This window comes from Ischnura elegans, chromosome 5 (assembly GCF_921293095.1).
Source record: "Ischnura elegans chromosome 5, ioIscEleg1.1, whole genome shotgun sequence".
Classification (NCBI taxonomy): Eukaryota; Metazoa; Arthropoda; class Insecta; order Odonata; family Coenagrionidae; genus Ischnura; species Ischnura elegans.
The window spans coordinates 134,051,895-134,074,696 of NC_060250.1; the positions used below are offsets into that span (position 1 = coordinate 134,051,895).

Genomic DNA, 22,802 nt, shown 5'->3' on the forward strand with positions numbered 1-22,802 from the left:
ATAGGGAGTGCTTGTGCTTGCATCTAAAAAAACAGTCCATTTCATCGTGGATGCCAACCAGAATGCATAATTCTCAGGATAACCCAATGGTAAACTTTGACCTCTGGACAGTTATAAGCTTATTTCAGATGGATTTCTCCAATGTAAAGCATTATTGTGGCAGATAAATGCAACCTAATCATCTCGTCTACAATTTACTGATATCATCATCCACTATACTTCTTATTTCCTTGCCTAGACCCCAGCGGAGCTAGATGGAGGTGAAAGTGATACTCACCTGAAAGTCCAGACGTTGTAGTGCTTTTGCTCTTAGAATCACGTGAGGTCTCTGAGGTGACTATCTATGTTTATGGAGAATTTTGGGCCTTCTTCGGCAAACCTTCTTGGATAATGCGTGAGAAACGCTCGCCATCATCTATGTGCATTTATTAAGGATTGCCTAAAAGATGCTCCTTAAATACAGGCTGAATGGTAAGTCATTTTGCGATGCCTTGAGGCGGAGAGGTAGTACCTTGAGCAATTCTTTTATGTGATTCGCTTTGAGTAAAATATGCACTCCACATAAGTGTGTTTTGTTTTCCATCGTTACTACCAACGCAAGTGAATTACACATAAATATTGTCAAATATGCATTGTGTCTGGACTCATTCTTCTTTTATATTGGTTATGATACAAATTTTGCAATCCTAGTGAGGTGTAACTGTTGCAGTGAAAATTTTTTTAGGTTATAGTTTGAGAGGCGCGAATAGTATCCGTGAATACTCGAATATGTACTTGAAAGTATTATATATTCGAGATCTCAAATAATTATGCTCAAGTACGGTCTCGAATGCCTCGAATATTTTGAATTTCGTGCCTTAAAATGTCGCACGCACGTCGTTGGTAGTTGACTCGGAAAAACGTAGAGGACTCTAGTCATTTAGTGCATGCAGTGCTGTTTTAGGCAAGTTGACGAACTACATCAAATTTGTAGATTAGATCGGTGAAAAGAGTTTGACGTGGGGAACCGAAAATGATCGGGTGAAAAAATCCAAAAATCCCCAGTTTCCCCCATGAAACCCCTCAAAAAAATTAAAAATGGCAGGAAAAAATATCGACTTTTGGGGTACCTTCTGTATTGCATTGAGCTACAGCTTCCAAACCGTTCCACTCATCGGAAAGATCATCACGAATTCGAAGACTGCAACAATGCGGGCTTCCCCTGATGTCAGTTTTGTTTCTTTATGCCGAATGATGGCTCCGCAATGACACATCAAAGTTGATAAAGGATCGAAATTTTCATTAAATTAATAGTAAAAAATGGCATATGCTCAGGCCCCTGACTGAATGCATCAATACACCAACATTCAAAAAATTATTTTCACCACTTCTCATTCTATGCTCATTCAGGATGGACCCACAAGATGGAACTCCCTTTTTCCAATGATGAGGCGTCTTCCGGAGCAGAAGCAACCAATAACATTAGCTGCCTCCAACCTGAGTTTAATGTAGACATAACTCCACTACTGTGCAATGCTATCAAGCAGTTGATTGATGTTCCGGATGCTTTTTCTTTTTAAGCAACATTTCTTGCAAGTGGAAGTGCAAAAACAGTTTCTTAAGTTTGTGGATAGCATTATTAATTTCCTAGAAACTAAGATGTTTTCGCAAAGTCATCTACAAGGTTTCATCAATGATTTGCTGTTTTCCAGTAAAAGTTGGTATGAATTTCTGGAAGAAGAAATTCACTTTTGCCACAATTCAGTGATTTCCAAGATTCAAATAAAGTTGAGGTGACAAAAAAATCAGTTGGCTTTGGAGATGACATGTCTGTCTTAACAAAGTCAACCAACAATAACAGATAGCTTAGGAAAAGTGCAACCGAAAATAGCTGGTCTAAAGCAATAACAATCAAACAATGTGGGGAATTTATTCAAAATAAAACAGTTCATTTTAAAAATTTATTTGATACATGCCTTTTCATTTTTACATTCATCAAGTGTAATAGAACAAAAAATATGTTTAATATACTTGGCGCAATTCTAGTATTTGAGGATTCGAAATTCGAGCAATGATTTAATATTCGAATTCGTTATTCGAGTTTGAGAAATCTACTATCGGACCCATCTCTACTTTAAAGTTAGACTTTTAACATGAAATTGAAATACTGCAAGCATAAATATAATTTAAAATTTATAAATTTTCTTTAGGAGTAGTTTTCAAAATTTGTAAATGCCTTTTACTACTATTAATTTCTATTGTTGAAATAAAAGAAAAATGGATAAATTTGCATATTATTAAATATTTGATAATTGTTTTAAAAATTCAATGATTACCAGAAAAAAATGTGATGCAAATTGATCAAAAATTCTAACACCTCTTTCCTTTGTCTGCACAATGATATATGTCCCTACTTACTAAAATAAGGGGAAGTAACTGAAAAAATGAAATAAGGACTGTATGCAATTCTAGAAATATTTTTCTTGTGGGAGTCAAGAAGCTGACATAAATGTGGTAATGACGTGCCCAAAGATTGTCTATCGCATAAATCATTACATATTTTACTTTGTATTTGTGTCCTTGTACATGGCACAAGAAATAGGTATATCCTGAAAATTTCATGGCTGTATCTTTTAGGCTGTGAGTTGATACGTAAGTGAGTCGATGAGTGAAGTTAGTGTTGCATGGTGAGACAGTTGCTATACAATGAATGCAAAAGTGGAAGCAGCTACATATCTCACCATGTGTCAGCAATGTCGCTGCAGATGTTGTGCAATATTCAAATACCATTCCAATGCAAAGCATCTGTTTTGGGTGTAACAATATTATCAGTAATAAATCTGTGAGCACACACATGCATGTAAGACAACGGGAGACAGTCTTTGTTTTAAAAAATAAGCTAAGTGCTTGGCGCCTGTACAAACTTTTTCCTAACCCCAACACATTAAAAACTTTCATGAACCTTCGGCGTCATGCCAATTATCTGACTAAGTTAGACTTTACCAACTATATAGCCTCAATTTCCTCCGAATGTGTTTCCAACCCAAAACGGTTCTGGTCTATGATCAACTCCAGGCGTAACTCTGCTTCCACGCCTATGGAAATGTCTTTTGGTGATGTAACTGCTGTTGGTCCTGGGCGTGCTGACCTTTTTTCCAAGTTCTTTTCATCCACCTTCACCTCTAATCAACTTTTGGATACCTCTGTTCTTGATATTAAATGTGTTAGTTCCCACTCTCTCTCCTCACTTTCCACTTCTCCCGATGAATGTCTAAAATTGTTGTCATCCCTTAAAACTAACCGTGCAACTGGTTCAGATCAGCTGGCCGCAATGTTCCTAAAAAATGCAGCCCCTTCCTTGGCTTTACCCCTATCCATCATTTTTAATAGATGTTTTTCAACGGCATATTTTCCGTCAGTGTGGAAAATTGGCAGCATTTTCCCACTCTTCAAATCCGGAAAGAAATCTTCTGTAGAATCATATCTCAATTTTGCCAATTATATCGACTATTTTTGAGCGCATCATTCATCAACGTCTGTTGTCTTTCTCTCTTCCCTTAATATCTGACGAACAGCATGGTTTCCTTCCCGGATCATCTACAGTAACAAATCTGTCCATTTTGCACAAATATTGCATTGACGCTTTCGAGACTTCATCACAGCTGGATGTATGCTACATTGATTTTGCCAAAGCTTTTGACAAAATTAACCATCAATTACTGCTCTTCAAATTAGAGAATCGGTATAATGTCCATGGTAATTTCCTTTCTATCTTATCTTCTTTCCTTCAGAACCGGCAACAATACACAATAGTAAATGGGTCGCGTTCTTTGATGGCACCGGTTACATCTGGAGTTCCACAAGGGAGTGTCCTCGGGCCTTTACTGTTTGCATTATACATAGATGATCTAGTTAACATTATCTCCTCCACCAATTGCAAAATATTATTATATGCAGATGACTGCAAAATTTTTAAACAGATTGATTCCCCGAATGACTGCCTTGCTCTGCAGAAGGCTCTTGATGCCATAGACCAATGGTCTGAGATTTGGAGTCTGAAAATTAATCCAGCCAAGTCTACCATTCTACCATTCACCCTACGCAAGTCTATCCTGAGTATAAATTACCGATTATCTGGACATCATATTCCTTCGGTCACCTCTCAGAAGGATTTAGGGGTTATTTTTGACTCTAAGCTGCTCTTTCGTGAGCACATTAAATCCATTTCCACCCGCGCTATGTCTTTGGTGGGTATGATGTATCGCCATAGTGAGGTGTTGGATTTAATTGCTCTACGCACCTTCTTCCTTTCCTGTGTCTCTCCGGTCCTAGAATACTGCAGCCAAATCTGGTCTTCGGCCCCACCTTCTTCATTAAAGCTCCTGGAACGTCCATTGAATTTTTTCCTTTCTGTTGTCCGCTACCGCCACTTGCCTTTTCGTAACTTCTCCCTCAATAAGATTAGATCCTCTCTTGGCATTTCTACTTTAGCTGATCGCCGTATCCTCAATGACCGGAGACTCTTTTTAAATATCATTAACGGCAAATACAGGTCATCAGACCTTCTTTCTTTTTTTCCGCTTCGTGTTCCTTCGCGCACGACGAGGTCGAGTGACCTATTTCATTGTTTCACCCCCCGCCTTTCTGTTTCTAAACGTTCTTTTCTATTCAGACTTCCTTCTTCCATTAACTCATATGCCAAATATGTTCCAAATTTTGATCCTTTTTTTCATCCCACACCCAACTTGCACCATCACTATCGTAATTTTCCCCCTATTCCTCGCACCACCTGATGACTATTCTTTGTTATTATTTGTAATTACTGTTGAATTTTTTTTTGTTTTTGTTGGTTACGTTGCTTAATGTTATGTAATTATTTCTCCTGTTATTGTAGTCCTCTGTAATTGGCCTCGTGCTGTTTTTGGACTAAATAAATAAATAAATAAATAGATAGTAGCCCACTTGTATTTCCTCAGGTGTCCTGCTTGAATGAGAACTTTGTGCTGTACTCATCATCACAAGAAGAAAGCAGCGCTTGGGTGGATGCCATTTCAGAGGCTGTGAAGTGTTTCAATGAGTGTCGTCAAACTTTGAGGAAAGATAGCAGCTCTAGGAGACCCCTGAGGGGGTGCGACATAAATACCTTATGGCAGAAAAATCACCGTGACCCCAGCCCTCCCTCATCAAGGCCTGCTAGGAAGAGGCCATGTTCTGAGGTAATCAATGGGGTTGTTAAAAAAGATAGAAGCAAACATTTTTGCCTCTATATTTGTATTTATCGTTTGGTAAAAAAGTCCCTATGTGAGTGAATGCAATTTTAACTCACAGTAACTGTATACATACAAACCTTGTAAACATTAAACCATTCTGTATGGGCAGTTTACAAGGTAAGACATCCCTTTAAATTCCTACATCCAAATTTTGTGAGACGAGAAGAGGGTATCCTGTGATGGGTAAAAACTGAGGTTGTTATCTTATTTGTAGGCCAAAAGTTAGTCAAAAACGAGTCTCAGTTCTAAGACAATGAATCGGTTGTTCCCGATTGTTATCATAGTGTTCAAATTTTTTAGGATGTACAATGGTGGAAAAAATTAACGCAAAGCTTATTGGCATCTGAAAGCGGCCAGTTCAGGAACTACTTGTCTTCCAAAATTTTGCCCTCTTAATGCTCTCATACGACCAGGAATTTTATAAGCTTATATACTCCTTGTACAGGGAAATAATCATATTAGCCGCATTATGACAACGCGCAAGAGATCCAGCCACGAATTCTTCCACATATTCTCCGAAGTATACTTCGCTCACGACTCACCTAGAATGGAGTGAACTCTCGTTGGGACATCTGTGGACGAATACATCCGACATACTTATTGGGCATGGAGACTGCCTCAAGGCACAATCCTTCTGGTGGTGGTGTAGTGGGTAAAGTATCATGCAACGATTCGGGGATTCCTCCTGGTGACAGATTACAATGTTACTGGAACATAAACATAACGTATCTAATTCATCAGAAATATTGAGCAAATGATTGAGTTAACAGAATGTTAGCTCTATCATTTGCTCAATATCCACAGATATCCTTTTAATAAGCAGATAAGCTTTTAAAATTCCTGGTCATATGAGAGTATTACGAGGGCAAAATTTTGGAAGACAAGTAGTTCCTGAACTGGCCGCTTTCAGATGCCAATAAGCTTTGCGTTAATTTTTTCCACCACTATACATACAGTTGAGGACCACAAATCCGTAATCCAGAAAACCAGAAATCTGGAACGTCTGAAAATTCCTCTGTGTAGTGTTTTGACTTGCCACTGGTGATAATATTTACAAGTTTTTAATACTTTACAATTTGCCACATGTCAAGAAATACAATCCATTTGGTTTCAGAGAAAAAAAAAGAATTCATCTACAGTATAAAAAAACTTTGCTAAGTAGAAGGTTTTTTAGTTTCCTTTTAAAATGCCCAAGGGGTGTAACATTCCAAATACTCTGCAGTAAACTGTTGTACAATTTTATTGCTTTATGATTAGCAAAACACACTGCAGAGTTATGTATGTCTTGATAATACATGAAGTTTGTCACCAGATCTAGTTTTGTACTTATGGCACTCCTTGTTTTTAACAAAAAAGTTTGCATTTCTTTTTATAAATACCAGAATGTTATAGATGTTTAAAGAAGGTAATGTTAAGTTTTTTTTTTGTTTTTAAAGTGAATACTGCATGATTTTGTGCTCGGTAACTGTAACATCGTTCGTAAAACTTTTTTTTGAATTGTAAAGATCTCTGAACTGTGATTACTACTACCCCAGAATAAAATTCCGTACGAAATGAGGGACTGGAAAGTGGCAAAATACAATCATTTAAGAATCCTTATAAAGGTACCTGCCCTCAGGTATCTAATTTGGAATACAACACGGGATAACTTTGATTTTAGCCCTTCAATATGTGGACTCCATTTCATGGATTTGTCAACAACTACACCAAGAAAAATTACATTATTTACAAAAGAAAGATCTGAGTTCATTAATTTTACATTTGGTTGAAAATGACAATTAAAATTAATACAAACTGACTTCTTCAAGACTGATTTCTATTATATACGTGTTGAAAACATTATAGCATTTGGATCATTACAGTTTTTGTATTGTGAATGAAATATAAACAAAACGGTTTTATTTAATGATTTAATTTACCACCTTTATCGTAAACTGGATCTTTTCATGTACCAACATTTTTCATCGATTTTCAGTCCTTTTTTAAATCACATTGCCGAGTTTTTACTTAGTGTAATCTAGGTGCCCTATCTATCACTCATTCTTTGTAATGCTTTCGAATAAGTAACATTTTTGGTGGAGTGTACTCGAAGGATATTATATGTACAATGTGATAATATGGTTAACACTCATCAAAGCAAAGAATTTGTCATGCTCATAATGCCCTAAGTGCGAGTTCCACCAGCTGCTAATGCCCACTCAAAGGGTGTCAAATTTGAAATTTACGGCATGCTTCAACTCTTCGATTTAGCAGGAATGTTCTGATTCTGTGACAGTTTGCTAGTCAGATTTAAAAAAAAATTATTTCCACACACTTCGAAAACAGCTTACAGTGGCCTTTTCATTGAGTATCCTAACAGCGAACATGTGCACAAGCACGAACACCCACATCCTGATAGAGGTGACTTACCCAGGCAGGACTCAAACCTGCGACCTTCAGATTTGCAGGCAAGCATTTAACTCCACTACCTCCGAGATAGTGGACTACACTTGTAGACATGAAAAACTGTAATTGAATGATGGGTGTGAATTTTATCTTTTGATGCTTGAGCTGCTTCTGTGGGATTCGTTTAAGCCCCTTCCCCTCATTTTAGATATATTTTTTGATGGAGGAGGACTTTATATGATCCATGGGCCTATTTCTGGTATTCCAGGAGAGAGTGGAAGGACTGCACAGTGAAGGCTGGAGTGATTCTCCCAAGGGCTTAAATATCACCTCTGATGATGAAAATCAGCCTAGTACATGCAAAATGAGTAAGACTGTCTTGGTTTCCTCCTCAAAGGTATAGTGCACAAAGCTTAAGAATTCAGACCTAAACATGGACAATGCATATCTCAGCCAGCACATGGGATCCAGGATTATGAGTAATGTGTGGATTTACTAGGGGTTGCAAAGGATAGTATATCTACTACTCACTCAAAATTTGACATCTTAGCCCAAGTAATATTCAGTCTATCCATCTTGAGACAGTTTATAAACATCAGTTTTACTTTATTTTTTATGGAAAATATTGAATCAATTGTCTAAGATTGTTTTCCAGATAAGGCAAACGGTTTAAATTTGGCTTGCATTTTCCAACACGACCAACGTTTGCTTACCTTTTTCAGCCAAGCTGGAATTTTGTATACAGAATACCTTATGATAGAGGCTTGATAGCACTCTTATTGTGTGCCATTCATAATTAAGATACCTTACAGGAACATTAACGGAGTGTAACGCCCACTTTTGCTTCAAACTTTGCACATTTGTAGATTAATGCAAAAAAATGAAATGTGTGAAATTTCCCGTGCCCTCGTGACCTGTGAGTCGAGATATCAGCGATCAAAGATGCCCGATTCGTCAATTCGCCACCCGTCAGGGGGAAGGCATGCCGGCAATTGGCCCACTCCTCGCCGGGGCCTCGACCCAGCCGGTGAGCGGCCAGCGATGGGATGCGAGCTATATTTCGTCTACGGCGGAGTCTCACGCCCCGGCGAATCGCTCTTTTGTTTTCTGTTAGTCTTTCTGTATTTCCGATTTTACCTGATCCTTATGGAGCATCGGATTGATGGGAAAATTGCTCTGCATTTAGTTATAATATATAGTATCACTTTGAAACGCGGAAACTTCGTGCGCCCGGAATGCATTTCCTTTTTAAAACCACTCTGGTCAGTATTTAAAACTTGCACACTACCATTTGCAGTATTACTAATTAAATCCTTAACCTCCGTCACGAACTCTCTGGCCTTTTCTGAAACACTCTGTTGTTCCAAGGAATGCTTCTTGGAAACAACTCGCGTAACCTTGCGAGAAACAATGTTGTTATGCTTCTTCCACTTCCAAAGCCACGGAGGAGTGCATTTAAAGTTTGTGATTGGGGTATCCAGTTGACTATTTTCCTCAATTGCCCACCTCCGCAAATCTCGGTCATGTACAACTAGATTATTCTCTTTGGCGGTCTTGAAGCGGGTGAGAAGAGCTTACCGGATAGATTTATACTTTTCATTTAAGGCTCCGCTTTCTATTATCTGCCTCTCATATCGATGAAGTTGAGTTCGGCTTGTTACGAAGCGGAAGTTGTGCTGAACTGTCTCTAGTCGCAAGTTGCCCTTTTTCCCTGACTTCCAAAAGTCAACTGCCATTTTTTTTTGGAGCATTGATGGTTCTGATCTCGGTTTCTTCATAGGGGAAAAATAGTATGATGTTGAAGAAGAAAGAGATGTTGGAGAAATATCCTCATCCCTCTCCGAATCACTGCTACTTTCTTCAAACCCCTCCACAGTTTCCTCATTCCTCTCATTGTCATCGTCAAATACAAGATCATCTTCGACCTCCCAATCGTATTCACCATCTTCTGCACAGGATTTCAATATCGCTGCAACACATATATTATAACATATTTTTACTACACAATATAATTATAAATGAATTAGAGAAGCAAGTAACTGATTGTTAGCATAATAATTTCATCGTTTAATTATCATAGAACACTTACCTGTGAGCTTTTCCGCCAGATCAATTTCTTCCACATGGTCTCCGAAAAAGAGAGAGTATCCAAAAATTTACTTCTCATCAACCTCAAAACGTTCAATGGGTTTATCACCTCAGCCATTATAATTACCCGAACGATGTTGAAAGCTATATTATACTATTAAAAACAGCAATCAGATCGTTTTGGCTCAATCCACAATACAAGAGCAGAGAGAGTGCTGGAGATAACCGTATGCTTCTGAACAAACCAAAAGATGAAGTAGAACTGACAAAACTCCAATTCCTCGCTGTTTTCCGTCTCTACTGGTGTTTATATTTTGTTCGAGGAGACGGGAAATGTTTGGGTGATTTTATGACAGTACCTGAAATGGTCGAGGATGCAGCCGTTTCCAGAAGCGAAAAATCTACGTACGCCCTTTAGAAATACAATAGATTTGCCGACCTCCCACCAAAGGGCAAGGGATGGGGTTTTTCCCGTCTCGTCTCCGAGAGGCCTAGGCTGTTGACGTATTCCATGTGTTGCTTATTTTGGTTTTCCCCTTAAAAGTTTGAAAGAAACATGCCCCCTATCTCGTTTCCTTTGCGCATTTACGGGCAGAAAGGTGTAGCATAAATTCTTATCGCGAATTACTCCGGGTTATAGTATCATTCCGAAGTTTCCGCGTTTCAAAGTGATACTATATATTATAACTAAATGCAGAGCAATTTTCCCATCAATCCGATGCTCCATAAGGATCAGGTAAAATCGGAAATACAGAAAGACTAACAGAAAACAAAAGAGCGATTCGCCGGGGCGTGAGACTCCGCCGTAGACGAAATATAGCTCGCATCCCATCGCTGGCCGCTCACCGGCTGGGTCGAGGCCCCGGCGAGGAGTGGGCCAATTGCCGGCATGCCTTCCCCCTGACGGGTGGCGAATTGACGAATCGGGCATCTTTGATCGCTGATATCTCGACTCACAGGTCACGAGGGCACGGGAAATTTCACACATTTCATTTTTTTGCATTAATCTACAAATGTGCAAAGTTTGAAGCAAAAGTGGGCGTTACACTCCGTTAATGTTCCTTTTAGTATACTCATAGGGTGTATAAGTGGAGCAGTTGCCACTTTTTGAAATTATTGTAACGAAAATTCCGTCATTGTTACACTTTTCTGGTCTGGTGTGAAATTTGAATGCTGGATGTTGGGACTGTAAACTTCTTTATCTCTGAATCATTTGTGATCTTTGCAAAACCAGACTCTCATCTTCCTGCTATCCCTGGTATGTTAGAGTTGGATCCCCTCTGGATTCTTCCCGCTGAGGTAGTGACCCTCTATTATGAGTGTGCATCCAAGTATCTCAGAATACTAGGTATCTGGGAATTTATGGATAGCTGACAACGTGTGCTGGCTGGGGTGTATGAAAGCATCAATATATGTAGATACCTACAAGCAGTGGAGTGCTTCCAACGTACTATACTATACTACGGTATATGTATTTTATGATGGGGACGAGGGGAAAGCCTTAATCTGTTATGCAACACCTAGCAGTACCATATGGTACCAGCTGGTAGTGCAATGTTAAACGCAAGATTTTTGTCGTTTATTGTAATTTATTTGGGTTTTTGAGTCTTTTAAATTGATGAGAATGTTTTGAGTGACATTTTCCCAAAAATTTTGCTTTTTCAAAGCTTTAATTAATGCAGTAAGTGCCTTTTGAAAATTGAGAATTATCAACTAGCCCAAAAAAATGGAATTTTAGAGCAAGCATTTCGATTTTCTTTCCTTCCCCATTGTGTACTCATAATACAAAGGAATTATTATGTAACTTTGATTGTTATTGCATGTACATTTCATACAAAGTATGGTTATTTGATGTGAGTGTAATATTTGGGATGTTATGATGCAAAAAAATTTGGTGGTACCATATGGTACAACTAGGCGCTTACACTACTGTGTTATGGCAGAAAGCATAAATACGATTAGGTATTTCTATGGTTTTCATTTCCTACTGGTTCTTTATTTTGCAATAATTTATTTTTCATCGTTTATATTATAAATTTAGCATTATTTTAATGTTATTACATGTATAAAAAGTGTATAAAGGTTATCTTTTCTGCTTAATGACGTTATCCAAATACCTAAGGTCCTGAGTTGTCCCCGTTCTTTCAGAATCCTTTGTGAACTCTCTCTCCAAGGCTCAAGAGATGGGAGGTATGATTTTAAATCTGAACCCTATTTAGGAAGAGGAAAAGGAAGAGTAGAATTAGGAAGGAGGTATGAGAGGGTGCTCGCTGAGGGGAAAATTCAAAGACGGCAAGAGACGAACACACGACTGGCGTCACTTTGACAAGAATCACACTCAGACACTGCTCACTTCTACTGACTGAGGAAAGATGAATAACTTGAGTGGATGCTGGAATTTGAAGTTGTTATTCGAAAGGGCAAAGCACACAGGAGGTCTCATAGAAAAGGGAGCAAGAACCCATTTTGGATGATATGTAAAGAGATTGCCTTGCACGAAAGGATTACTGAAAATCCGATTACATATCAACTCACTGTTTCACGAAGCATCCCGAGCCACAATTTTTGAACTGTTCTTTGATGAAGAAGACCCTACGCACTTAGTGTAAGAGTCGAATAAATCCGCACAATTCTGCAACTGTAATGACTCAAATATAACACCAGAGGAACTGAAAGTGTTTGTAGCAATTCTTTTGTTAAATGGTATAATACGTCTACCAGTAAAAAGCACCATTGCAAGGCACCACTAAACACCAGAAATGAGCTTGTGAATAACACAATGAGACGTGACAGATTTCTACAAATTCATCATCATAAGTCAACAATCCTAAGATTGGTTTGATGCAGCTCTACATTCCTCTCTCCTATCCGCTAGCCTTTTCATATTGACACATTTCTTCTCTTTTACATCCTTTATAACCCTTTGTCCTACATAACTCATTCAGGGCCGTCCCTTGCCCTTCTTCCCTTCCACTTGTCCTTCAGCGATAGTCTTCATCAGGCCATCGTGCCTCAAAATGTGGCCAACTAAGTTGTCCTGTCTTCTGCTTAAGGTTTTTAGGAGGCTTCTCTTTTCTCCAACTCTCCTTGGCACTTCCTCCTTACTTACACGGTCGATCCATTTTATCCTCATCATTCTTCGGTAGCACCATATTTCAAATGTTTCCACTCTTGACTTCTCTATCTGTTGCTGCTGTCAACGTCCTAGCCTTGCTTCCATAGAGAAACATACTCCATACGTAGCATCTGATGAATTGTTTCCTTATTTTCATGCTTGTATGTATTCTCAGCTGTAAGAAGATTCTTCATTTTGTAGAAAGCCCTCTTCGCCTGCGCTATTCTACTGACTACAAATTAGTAGATTTATTCATTGCTGTGATAGCACCACTATGGATAAAGCAGATAAAATGTGGAAAATGCACCCTTTTATGGACATGGCATTAGAAAGATTCAGTGGATATTTCAGAGAAAAACAGAGCTTGAATTTCAATGAATCCATAATATCCTATTTTGGAAGACATGGCTGTTAACAATTCATGTGGGGAGGTCAATATGGATAGACTACAAAGTGTGGTGCCTCAATAGCTCAGTTAGCTACTTCGTAAAACTCAGGAAACCTGCCTAAAACCTAGGAAAGTGAAAACCTGCAAAAAAGAATTTGGAAAGGTAGTGTGAGGATGAAGAAATGGTCGTGGCCCATTTTTGCTTGGATTCTGGATGCGATGATGCATTACTCATAGATGTTGATGTGAAAATCCTGAAAAAGCATATCTCAGCTTGAGTTCCAGTGGGCAGTGGTACAGTTGTGCCTGGAGAAGTACAAGGATCCTCCAAAATCTCTAAAACGTGTACAATTATCTAGAGAAAGTGTGACTGGAATGGGGTGATTGGCTGCAGAAATAGATACTTATGTAATTGATCCATGCTACAAAGAACGTATCAGCTGACATTGTTCTATCTTCTTTCTCGTGTCCCTGACAAATTAGGTTCGATGGGCACAACCACCTAGTAAAATCCCAACCCCAGCAGTGACGGTGTGCTACTGAAAACTGAACCAGTGGAATAAGAACAGAATGCTTGAAATGCAATGCAGGGTTATGAATTGACTGCTGTGCTGCTTTCCATGTTCGGCAACGATTAAGTGAAGCGCTAAAATCATGTTATTCTTGCACTCTACGTCATTGATACATAAATTCTATTTTACAAGCACTGATATTTAAGGCTAAACATGACAGGCACTTAGTGTGAATCTTTGCCAAGAGATAGAACTACCATTGGAAGAACCTCAGCACCATATAATAGTAAATACGTCCCACATTTCCCAAAATCCACTATCCCTCACCCATCAATTCTCAGTCCACTCCTCTAACATTTCCCTCCCCTCCGTAGCCCTCCTTGCATGCTCTTCTGTAGCAACCAATAATAACTTTCTGCGGTTAACGTTTTTTTCCTCCGTATGATTTCAAGAATAGGAATGAGCACCAAATATTAAAAAGGAACGAGTCCAAATATGACGCATTTCCGAGATAATTTAACTTTGTTAATCATGGTTGCGTCACTTTTATTTATCAATTTATCAACAAATCTTAAGTTCCTATACTGGACCGCATCCAAAAAGCAATGAGAAGTTTTTACTACAACAGCATAATTTTGCTTGAATTAGTATAATTGTATTAACCCTTGAGCGGCTAGCATGCCCATATGGGCACAGCTGCAGTGGTCTAAAGAATTTCATATACCGTATATCTCCGAATATAGTCCCCCCCCCCGAATATAGTCCCCCCCCAATTCTGAGACCTCAGTTTTGGGAAAAATTTTAAAATGTAAAGGAAGGCAATTTTTCTGTGGTTAGCAAGTTAAGATTCTAGATTCGATAAAAACTATTATTTTCTGTGAAGATTAAGAACACATCTGTTCACATATTTTCCATCACAACAAAATAACTATACCTAAAACATGTTGTGATCCATTGCATGTATCAGTAATTTATAGTTCCTTAACCAGATGTAATGAAGAAATGAGAATTTTTTTCAAGTATCCAAGGCTATTGTATTTTTTAAACCTTCACAAATTATTAATATTTTTGATTTCCAAATGACTACAGACAATGTCAATATATAAGCTTTAACTTAAAGCCCATAAACAGTATTGCATTTGGCCCTGAAACTTCCTTAGATCCAGTGTAACACACCCATCAAGTCATCACAAATCCAAGTGACCTGAAGAATTTAGGAAATCTAAATAAAATTGTGTTAAATAAATTATAAATATTATAAAAATATTGCTATCAATGCCTGCTAAGCAAAACAATTAAACTACAGGATTTACAAATATCAAAGTAATAAAATTAAGAAATAAACTTTTTCCAACAAACATTAAAACTGAAAAAAAATTATATCAATTTTCAATGCCTCGTCGCGAATCATTGCATAAGTTACACAAAGAGCTTCTGGTCTGCATTTGCGCACAAATTCGACGATATTTTCCTCTAATTCTTTGAATCTGCCGCATCGAGACCCCCGAAATGACTTCCGCGATGTATTAGCGCTTTGCTAGCGCTATAAATACTATGATTTACGGCGTATTCTGCAACGGCTATTTTTAAATTGGCATCGAAACTCCGTCTTTGGAGGCCTCTAATCTGCGGCAGGATTGATCCTCATCTTTCTACTTGATCCATCACCTCACTGTTGAACGTAAAATTATTTTTAATAAAGAAAATATCGCGGAAATAATTGCGAAACGTTATGCGACGTAATTTATCGATCCTATTTACCCTGACGAATTGAAGATATTCCTCAATAAATTGATTACACTTTCGATGCTGAGTCGCTGTATTTCGATCAAATGCAGTAATGCCGGCGCTTCTGGTTTAAAGTCGTCGATTATTGCGCCTTTTTAGAAACAAATGCATCACCTATTGCGCATTCTTGTTCTGTGAAGGCGGTAAAGGCAGTGGTTGTAAACACGAACCGCACGGACGTATAGTAGCTACGGACGCAATGAAATGCTAAATCGTCACGAAAGGTTCACTTTATCTGTTTATTTTTCGCAATTATTTAAATCGTGTAGTTATTAAATGAGCGACGGGTACTTATACTATTGATTCAATTTTAGTGTTCGATTAATGTAATGATAGTGTGTGTTTAGTTTTCATTTTAATTATTTACTGTTTTGCGTCATTAAGTGATCAGTGTCGATTGAATTATTCTAACAATACTTTTCCAAGAAAAATTAGCGGCTACCCGATGGATTCCGTGAAAACGCATATTCGATATGCTATTTGAATCGGAATAATCGTATCTGTACAACATTTGTGGTAAAAATTGTCTTAATTTCCGGTAAAACGTGGCAGTATTTACTAATATCTCCGATTATAATCCTCATAAATATACTCAAATAGAAAGACTACGAGAACATTAGCCATTATGCCGTTATTTATTACTTTATGGTCACCTTTAGTATGCTAAATTGGATTACACTCCATTATAGTCCCCCCCCCCTTACTTTTCCGCGGCCATTTTTGGAAAAAAAGGGGGGACTATATTCGGAGATATACGGTAAATTCCGACCCAAACATTATAGAGCATGCTGTCTTCGCCAAAAATTATTACAATGTATCAATTTATTCGGTTTGTGTGTTAACGGCCAGCATTTATACCAGCAGTTGACTGTGGCATCATAGGTATTCTTATTCACTCTGTTCAACGAGGCAAAGGAGAAAAAATGGTAAGTGTCTTCAGTAAATGCGATTTTTTTATCTTTCTATTTTTGATACTTGGCTAAGTATTTAATCTTATCCTCTTTATGAATGTTATCAACTTCGGTTTCTTTTGCCAGCATAGTGATATCTTTCGTATGAGACAAGGAATTTGAATTTATTTTTCGGTGATCCCATATGGGCACGCTAGCCGGTAGCCTGCGGTGTCTTTTTTGGCGGGTGTCCTTCGCTACAAACGTCATTATTGGGTCTGTTATCAAATGATTTCGATGTAAAATGCTAAGTTTTTGTCAATCTTACATATTTTTCTTGTGTCACTTGATATTAATGACTTCTGTATTTTTTTGTATTATTTCCATTAATTTTTAATGCAAAAAATATATTTTATACTATTCAACACTTTTATTCATGGTGCCTGCGTTAGACTTTTGTGGCATTACATCTTTAAATCTTCCAGATTCTGAATGTAAGCCCAGACACCGGGAACTCCGATCGTCTGTCACTAGCTGGTATAGGGAAAGACTCCACAGACAAGAATAATCAGCACTCAAAGAAACAATTGTCACAAAATTATGAGTCATTTTCAATCAATATCTTTTAGAAGTAGAAATATTCAAAATCAGAATTATTACAGAAAACAACAATGATAACTAATGATCTCATAGGAAACATTACCAAAAACTAAGTACAAGCTGTATGATTTTGCAGAAATCACCCATCTCAACCGAGCCATTTATCCACCGCCAGCGCCAAAGCAAGAGAGAGCTAGTGACCTCCGAATCGTGTCAGGGTGGAGGGGAGGGAATTTGCTAAGGAGTGGAGGGGTAATAGGGCGATGTTCAAGTTAGCTGCATCGGTGTAAATCTGCCGGTAGGCGCCCCTGTTGACTGGCACCAATGCAAAACTGGCATCCGTCATCCAAGCCGGGGTTGGGGGAGAACTGCGTACCGCCGGGTTTTCTCTCCTCTATCTCCTGGATTGGAGACATTACCAAGTGGGGTGATAGCTGGTAGAGGCAAGTCATTGGAATTCATGGAGGGGAGAGACGTAGTGGGATGAGGTGTTGGAGGGAGAGAGGCAATGGCAAGATCCTCGTGAGATACCGTAGGTGACACAGCCTCTACGCACGAGTGTGTCTCCAAGACAATATTGGCTTTTCCAGGAATATGGTAGATATCACTGGTGAATTGGCTAATGTAGCCAAGATAAAAAGGTGAGCTCTACGGCCTCAAGGTCAAATGGGGAAAGAAACACTCCAATGGCCGTAACAAGGGGCCTCGTCACAGGTATAAACAAAACACTGTGTGGTATGCTGGAATGGGAAAATTTGCAGCAGTGACCAACCCCAGCCTCTCAACCAGAAACCCTTCACTAACACACGATCAACAGTGTAGAAACCTTCGCGAGGGATTTGGGGGACCTCGCTAAGGCTGCTCACGTTGAAACAATCACTCGCTTAACTATGAAGGAACCTTCGCGAGGATTTGGGGGGCCTCGCTAAGGTTGCTCAAGTTAAGAAACACACACACAATCACACAAACAACACTTACTCCGTGGGTTATACTCCGGGAGAATATGCTCGCAACTGAGCGATGGAACTGCCACCTGGACGGGAGAAGCGTACGGGTTTCGGAATCCAAGATTCCCTTCTCAACGCGACTGAGGTTAAAGCTTCACTTCAACAAGGTTGAGTGATGAAAAAACAATAGACACCGCTGAAATATATGAAGAAGAGAGTGAGGGGAATGTTTGTGGTGTAGAGGGTGGAAGAGGAGAGGGGGAAATTGTGGTTGGACGTAAGGTATGGGGGGGGGGCGGAATAGGGCTGTTTGCTAGGTTACTCTGCACCACTGCCCAGTCATTTGATTCTAATCGTTTATTCAAAGGGTCATAAATGTGTAATTTATTTACATAAAATAGGAAGGAACTTTTATATTTTACTATACAGACCAATTTCCTTGAGAAATAAAATTACATTATTCAAATTAGTAGGGTGGTCTCCGAGAAGGGATTCAAGGTCCTCCCTTTTATTGGACCGTATCCGCTCGTCATGGTATTTGTCACACACTGTAAGGCTATGTCGGTCGGATAGTTAAGGGGCACCTACCTTCATCACACTCAGGAGCTTGCTTCTCTTCGGTAAAGAGAAAGGCATGAGTCAAAGGGCAGTGCCCTATCCTTACCCGTGTAAATATTACTTCCTCCCTTCGATTGTTCCTGGCGGAGTTGTCGCCTTGATACTTCATAGTTTGTTATCGTTCATAGTCCCAGAAAAAGGGCCCGAAGATAGATTTGCAATAACTATTGTCTCCCTCCTAGATGGGTCCCTTACATTTTCTTCTACCTCATCCTTAGAACCGCTCTCCACATCCGTTTTTCCCTCATTCACTGAATTGAGGGAAGATAAAATGTCCCCTTAGTCTATCTCTGTCACCATATAGGTCTCCTTTTCAAGAGAAAACTGCTCTGAAAAGTAAATGATGTTGCTGCAGGGAAGAGAGAGAGAAAGTGCATATATTTTTGGAAGAAAAAATGCTGAGAGCCTAAAAAATTTTGTGTTTATTAAAAATCCTTAGAATTTCAAGAATTCTAAAATGATTTACACCCCTAATATTAAATCGAAGAAAATTACGTCTATATTTCATCGATAGTTAGCTATACGTACCAGTAATGCAGCAGTACAATTAAATAATGTTTGACGGTTAATGAATGCCTGACATAGGCAATCTATACCACACATCTTTCAGGCTTGCTGGATACTACGGGCATGTAGATAGACCAAAATGGGTTGATATTATAGCCACTGAATAATTTACGATATCGAAAGTCGGATCACACACTGAAGTCATAATAAAGATAACACTACATTTGCAAATTTTTCGTAAACAGACATGCATAATAAATCTTCATTACGTATAATTCTTTTGATGTAACACCTACTTCTAAATTTATTAACTTTTTTGCCACTTTTCCGTGCGTCACTGTAAACATGAAGGCCTTCAACTAGTTAAAATAAAAATTAAATATTTAAACAAAGAATGAAAATTTACTGCCACTCTTGCCAGGTGCTACGAAATATTTTTTTCTTTCCCTGAAAGAATTTTTTTGTAGAAAAATAAAATATCCTAATATGCTAACATAGGCAGCATTATAAAATTTACACTTAAGGGGCTCTAAGAATGAATAGATATCCCTCTTTATAGTTCTTTGTATCCTACAAATAAAATAAACAGTAATTAGACTAAGTGCTAAAAACATGTAATTATCAATGCAATTTTAAAGTCTTAAAAATGTTATTTTATGTAATTTGGCACAAAAAAATGAAAAAGATAAATAGTACATAGAAACTACTTCATAATATGTATCTCATTCATAAATATCGATAAAAAATAATAACATATATTGATGCGAAGAGAAAAAATATGGACGAAAAAGAGAGAGGTTTCCGTGCTATAACTTCCGTTCAAATGCTCCTATTTATAAACGGCGCACACGGTTAGAAAGAGGGAAGCTTGCTGATGGCCATACTCACGATCGGAAGTCTCGGAAGTGGCTATTACGTAGTTACGTACGGAGGAGGAGAAGAGGGCTCCCTGACCGACCGGCAGAGTACGTTCATTGACATGCTCTGTCATTCGGCTTGGACATGACCACATCAATTGGTGTGCTCCGTGCTGAACGTGTTAAGTTTGACTTTGTCTATTGCTATTAAGGCTTAATGATAGTAAAATCTTTGTTATTATTATAACATATGAGTCAATTAGGATTAGCTCTTGCCCACTTCAGAACTACTAAGTGTATTCTGTGCTTGTTTTTGTGTGGGGTGGTGGTAATAATAGTGTGAATGAATTTTTCTGCATGGAAAAACTCATTCAGACTACATGATGAAAAATTCTAGGGCTTACGTTATTTATTTGCTGTGATCCTCAATCATATCTCAGGAAGAATCATTTGCTTTTCAGGATTGCTTTAGTGAAGACTTGTCCCCAGACATTTTGTTTCCAATGAGACAGGAACTCTCCAGGCCTAGTAACCTTACTGGAGGGTCAGCAGAGGCCTCAGCAAATATGTGCACAGTAAGTGATTTGGTTTGTCACCATTTAGGTTATACTGTCGGGAAAATGCTTTCATTTGGTTAAGCATACCTACAGTGTTTACTCCAAAAGTTATAGGGCTCTTATTTTTGTAGAAATTTATTGATCCAGCTTGTTCAACCACCTTAAATTCTGGAACATAATATCCTTCTGCATGGTACCCTTGGGTACCCCCGGCAGAGTTGCTAGCTGTTAGTCCACCCCTGGATGGCACTCTGAAACTTATCAGATTCAGAAGCCTTGTGGAGGTAGCCTTAATTTTGTTAATGCTGTTGAAATGATGTGCACCTTTTGGCTCCCTTTTGAGGTGGGGAAACAAAAAGAGGCCTGGCTTTGACCAGTCCAGTCAGTAAGGCAGCTGCAGCAAGGTTTCAGTATACATGCCTAGAGGATTGTTTGAATGTCATCTTTTCTTATTTTGGTTTCCTACTGATTGAACGTTTTGGTGGTGGTTTTCCCAGTGTGCCAACAGTGACTCTGGGTCCGATGCATGGTGCAGTGTTTGCAGGAGAGGTGAGGAGAGGGGCGATGGACCTTGGAAGGGTTTATGCTTCCGAGTTGGGAGCAGTCGGGGTGAGAGGGAGGGTGATATGGTGAGGGGGGACAGCTGGAGTAATCGTTGCTCTCGCGCAGTGCGCTCACTCTCCGTGAACCTAAACCACTCGCTCCGGAGACAAATAAGCAGACTGTCCTCCAACAATGAGTCATCATGAATGCTGCTTTCTGCTTAGCAAGTCTAAGTCTAAATTAAGTCCTGTTCATTTGCAAATGGTTGGGCCTTTGCCTTTCATGGTTGCTTATCGAGTGCTGGTGTTATTTTGCTGTGAATTTTATGCATAGTAGTTTGATTTAAATATAAAATGGTGGTTAACTTTTTTTAATGTTTATATGAAATTCACATGTCAGAAGAAGTATTTTTTAACTGTCTGTTTATAATATTTGAAAGGGGGACTTTTAATCTTGCAAATCCCAATTTCAGTTATTCATGATTTTAATTTTGGTATATGATTGCTTATAGTGGAGGAGGAATAGTTAGTAGTGCATACTTAAAAGAAGTGGTTTACATAATCTTGTATTTTTCTTGGAGAAAAGAAGTGCATGAAGTAACTACAATTTTTTTAGAATAAGACTCTCTGAACAAAGTTTTTAAGAAATGATGTGGCTAAGTTGTTTATTTGACTTTTATATTGCAAAATTTTATAATTTTACTCAAGAACTAAAGTTGAGGATTATTTGAACCTATTATTTTAACTTACCATTGTAAATATGAATACATATATGCTATGGATTAAAGTATTTTACTGTAAAGTATTTTGCCTTTCATGTTTGCTTATCGAGTGCTGGTGTTATTTTCAAGTAATATCTTTTTGCCACCCTTACCCACACAGCAGAGGATATTCCTGGAATATTATTGGAATATTAATATTCCAATTTCCTCCCAGGGATATTGCAAATCATTATGGGATATTCCTGGAATATCCTATTTTGATCCCCTATATTCCTATTTCGTCCCAGGGACATTGCGAACCATTTTGGGATATTTGCGGAATGTTTTTTTACAAAGGGCATTTGTGTATGTACAGGGACACCGACTAACAAAAAATATTGGGGGGCCCAAACTATGGATCTTGCCCCGGGAAGTTTTATAAGTAGTGAGTTTCAAGTTTTTTAAGCATTTTAGAAGAGTCATATGATCAACATTAGAGCCAGCTGGAGTGGGGGTAAATAATAATAATAATTATTATTATTTTATTTCTGTTTGGTTACAATGTAACATAGAAAACGTCATATAGTGGACAAACAACACATGAGATAAAAACATAAAAGACAGATGACAGTGGTACATATTTTAGCTTATTTTAGCATATTTTTTACACAAGTCGTAGTACTCATCTAGTGAATAAATTGAATTTTGATATATAAGTGTTTTTAATTTGTGCTTGAATGAGTATTAGCGAACTACCTTTTGAAAATAAGAAGTTGGATGAAGGCGAGTATCAGATGGGCATGCCGCTGAAGTGGCGTTTGGTAGATAAGAATGTATACATCAGTCAGAAATCCATCGTAGCAGTGTACATGCTGAGACGGCATGAAATCTTTTTTTTGCAAGCTGGTGTGTCCCCTTAGAATATTTTAAAGTGATGTTAGTTGAATCAAGTATATGCCCAAATTGTTTCCATGAAATTAAAATATTCCATTAATCAGCTAAATTCCTGTTTGAATCCCTTAATGGAAATCACAATTACTCGCCAAAATCTTAGGTTT

General features: G+C 38.3%; 1 protein-coding gene across 3 annotated transcripts in view; it reads left to right on the forward strand.

Annotated features, from left to right (window-relative positions):
• Nucleotides 1-21,848, forward strand: part of LOC124159588 (rho guanine nucleotide exchange factor 39) — a 48,714-nt gene extending 26,866 nt beyond the window's left edge. The window contains exons 7-10 of one of the 3 annotated variants that reach the window (XM_046535498.1): nt 4,956-5,195; nt 7,903-8,031; nt 20,406-20,519; nt 20,999-21,848. In XM_046535498.1, the coding sequence (XP_046391454.1) occupies nt 4,956-5,195; nt 7,903-8,031; nt 20,406-20,519; nt 20,999-21,250 (735 nt within the window). In that variant the 3' untranslated portion in view covers nt 21,251-21,848. Of the gene's footprint in view, nt 1-4,955; nt 5,196-7,902; nt 8,032-20,405; nt 20,520-20,998 lie in introns of those variants that run through there. The other 2 variants (XM_046535499.1, XM_046535500.1) reach the window with 2 other exon arrangements.
• Nucleotides 21,849-22,802: the final 954 nt, after the last annotated feature.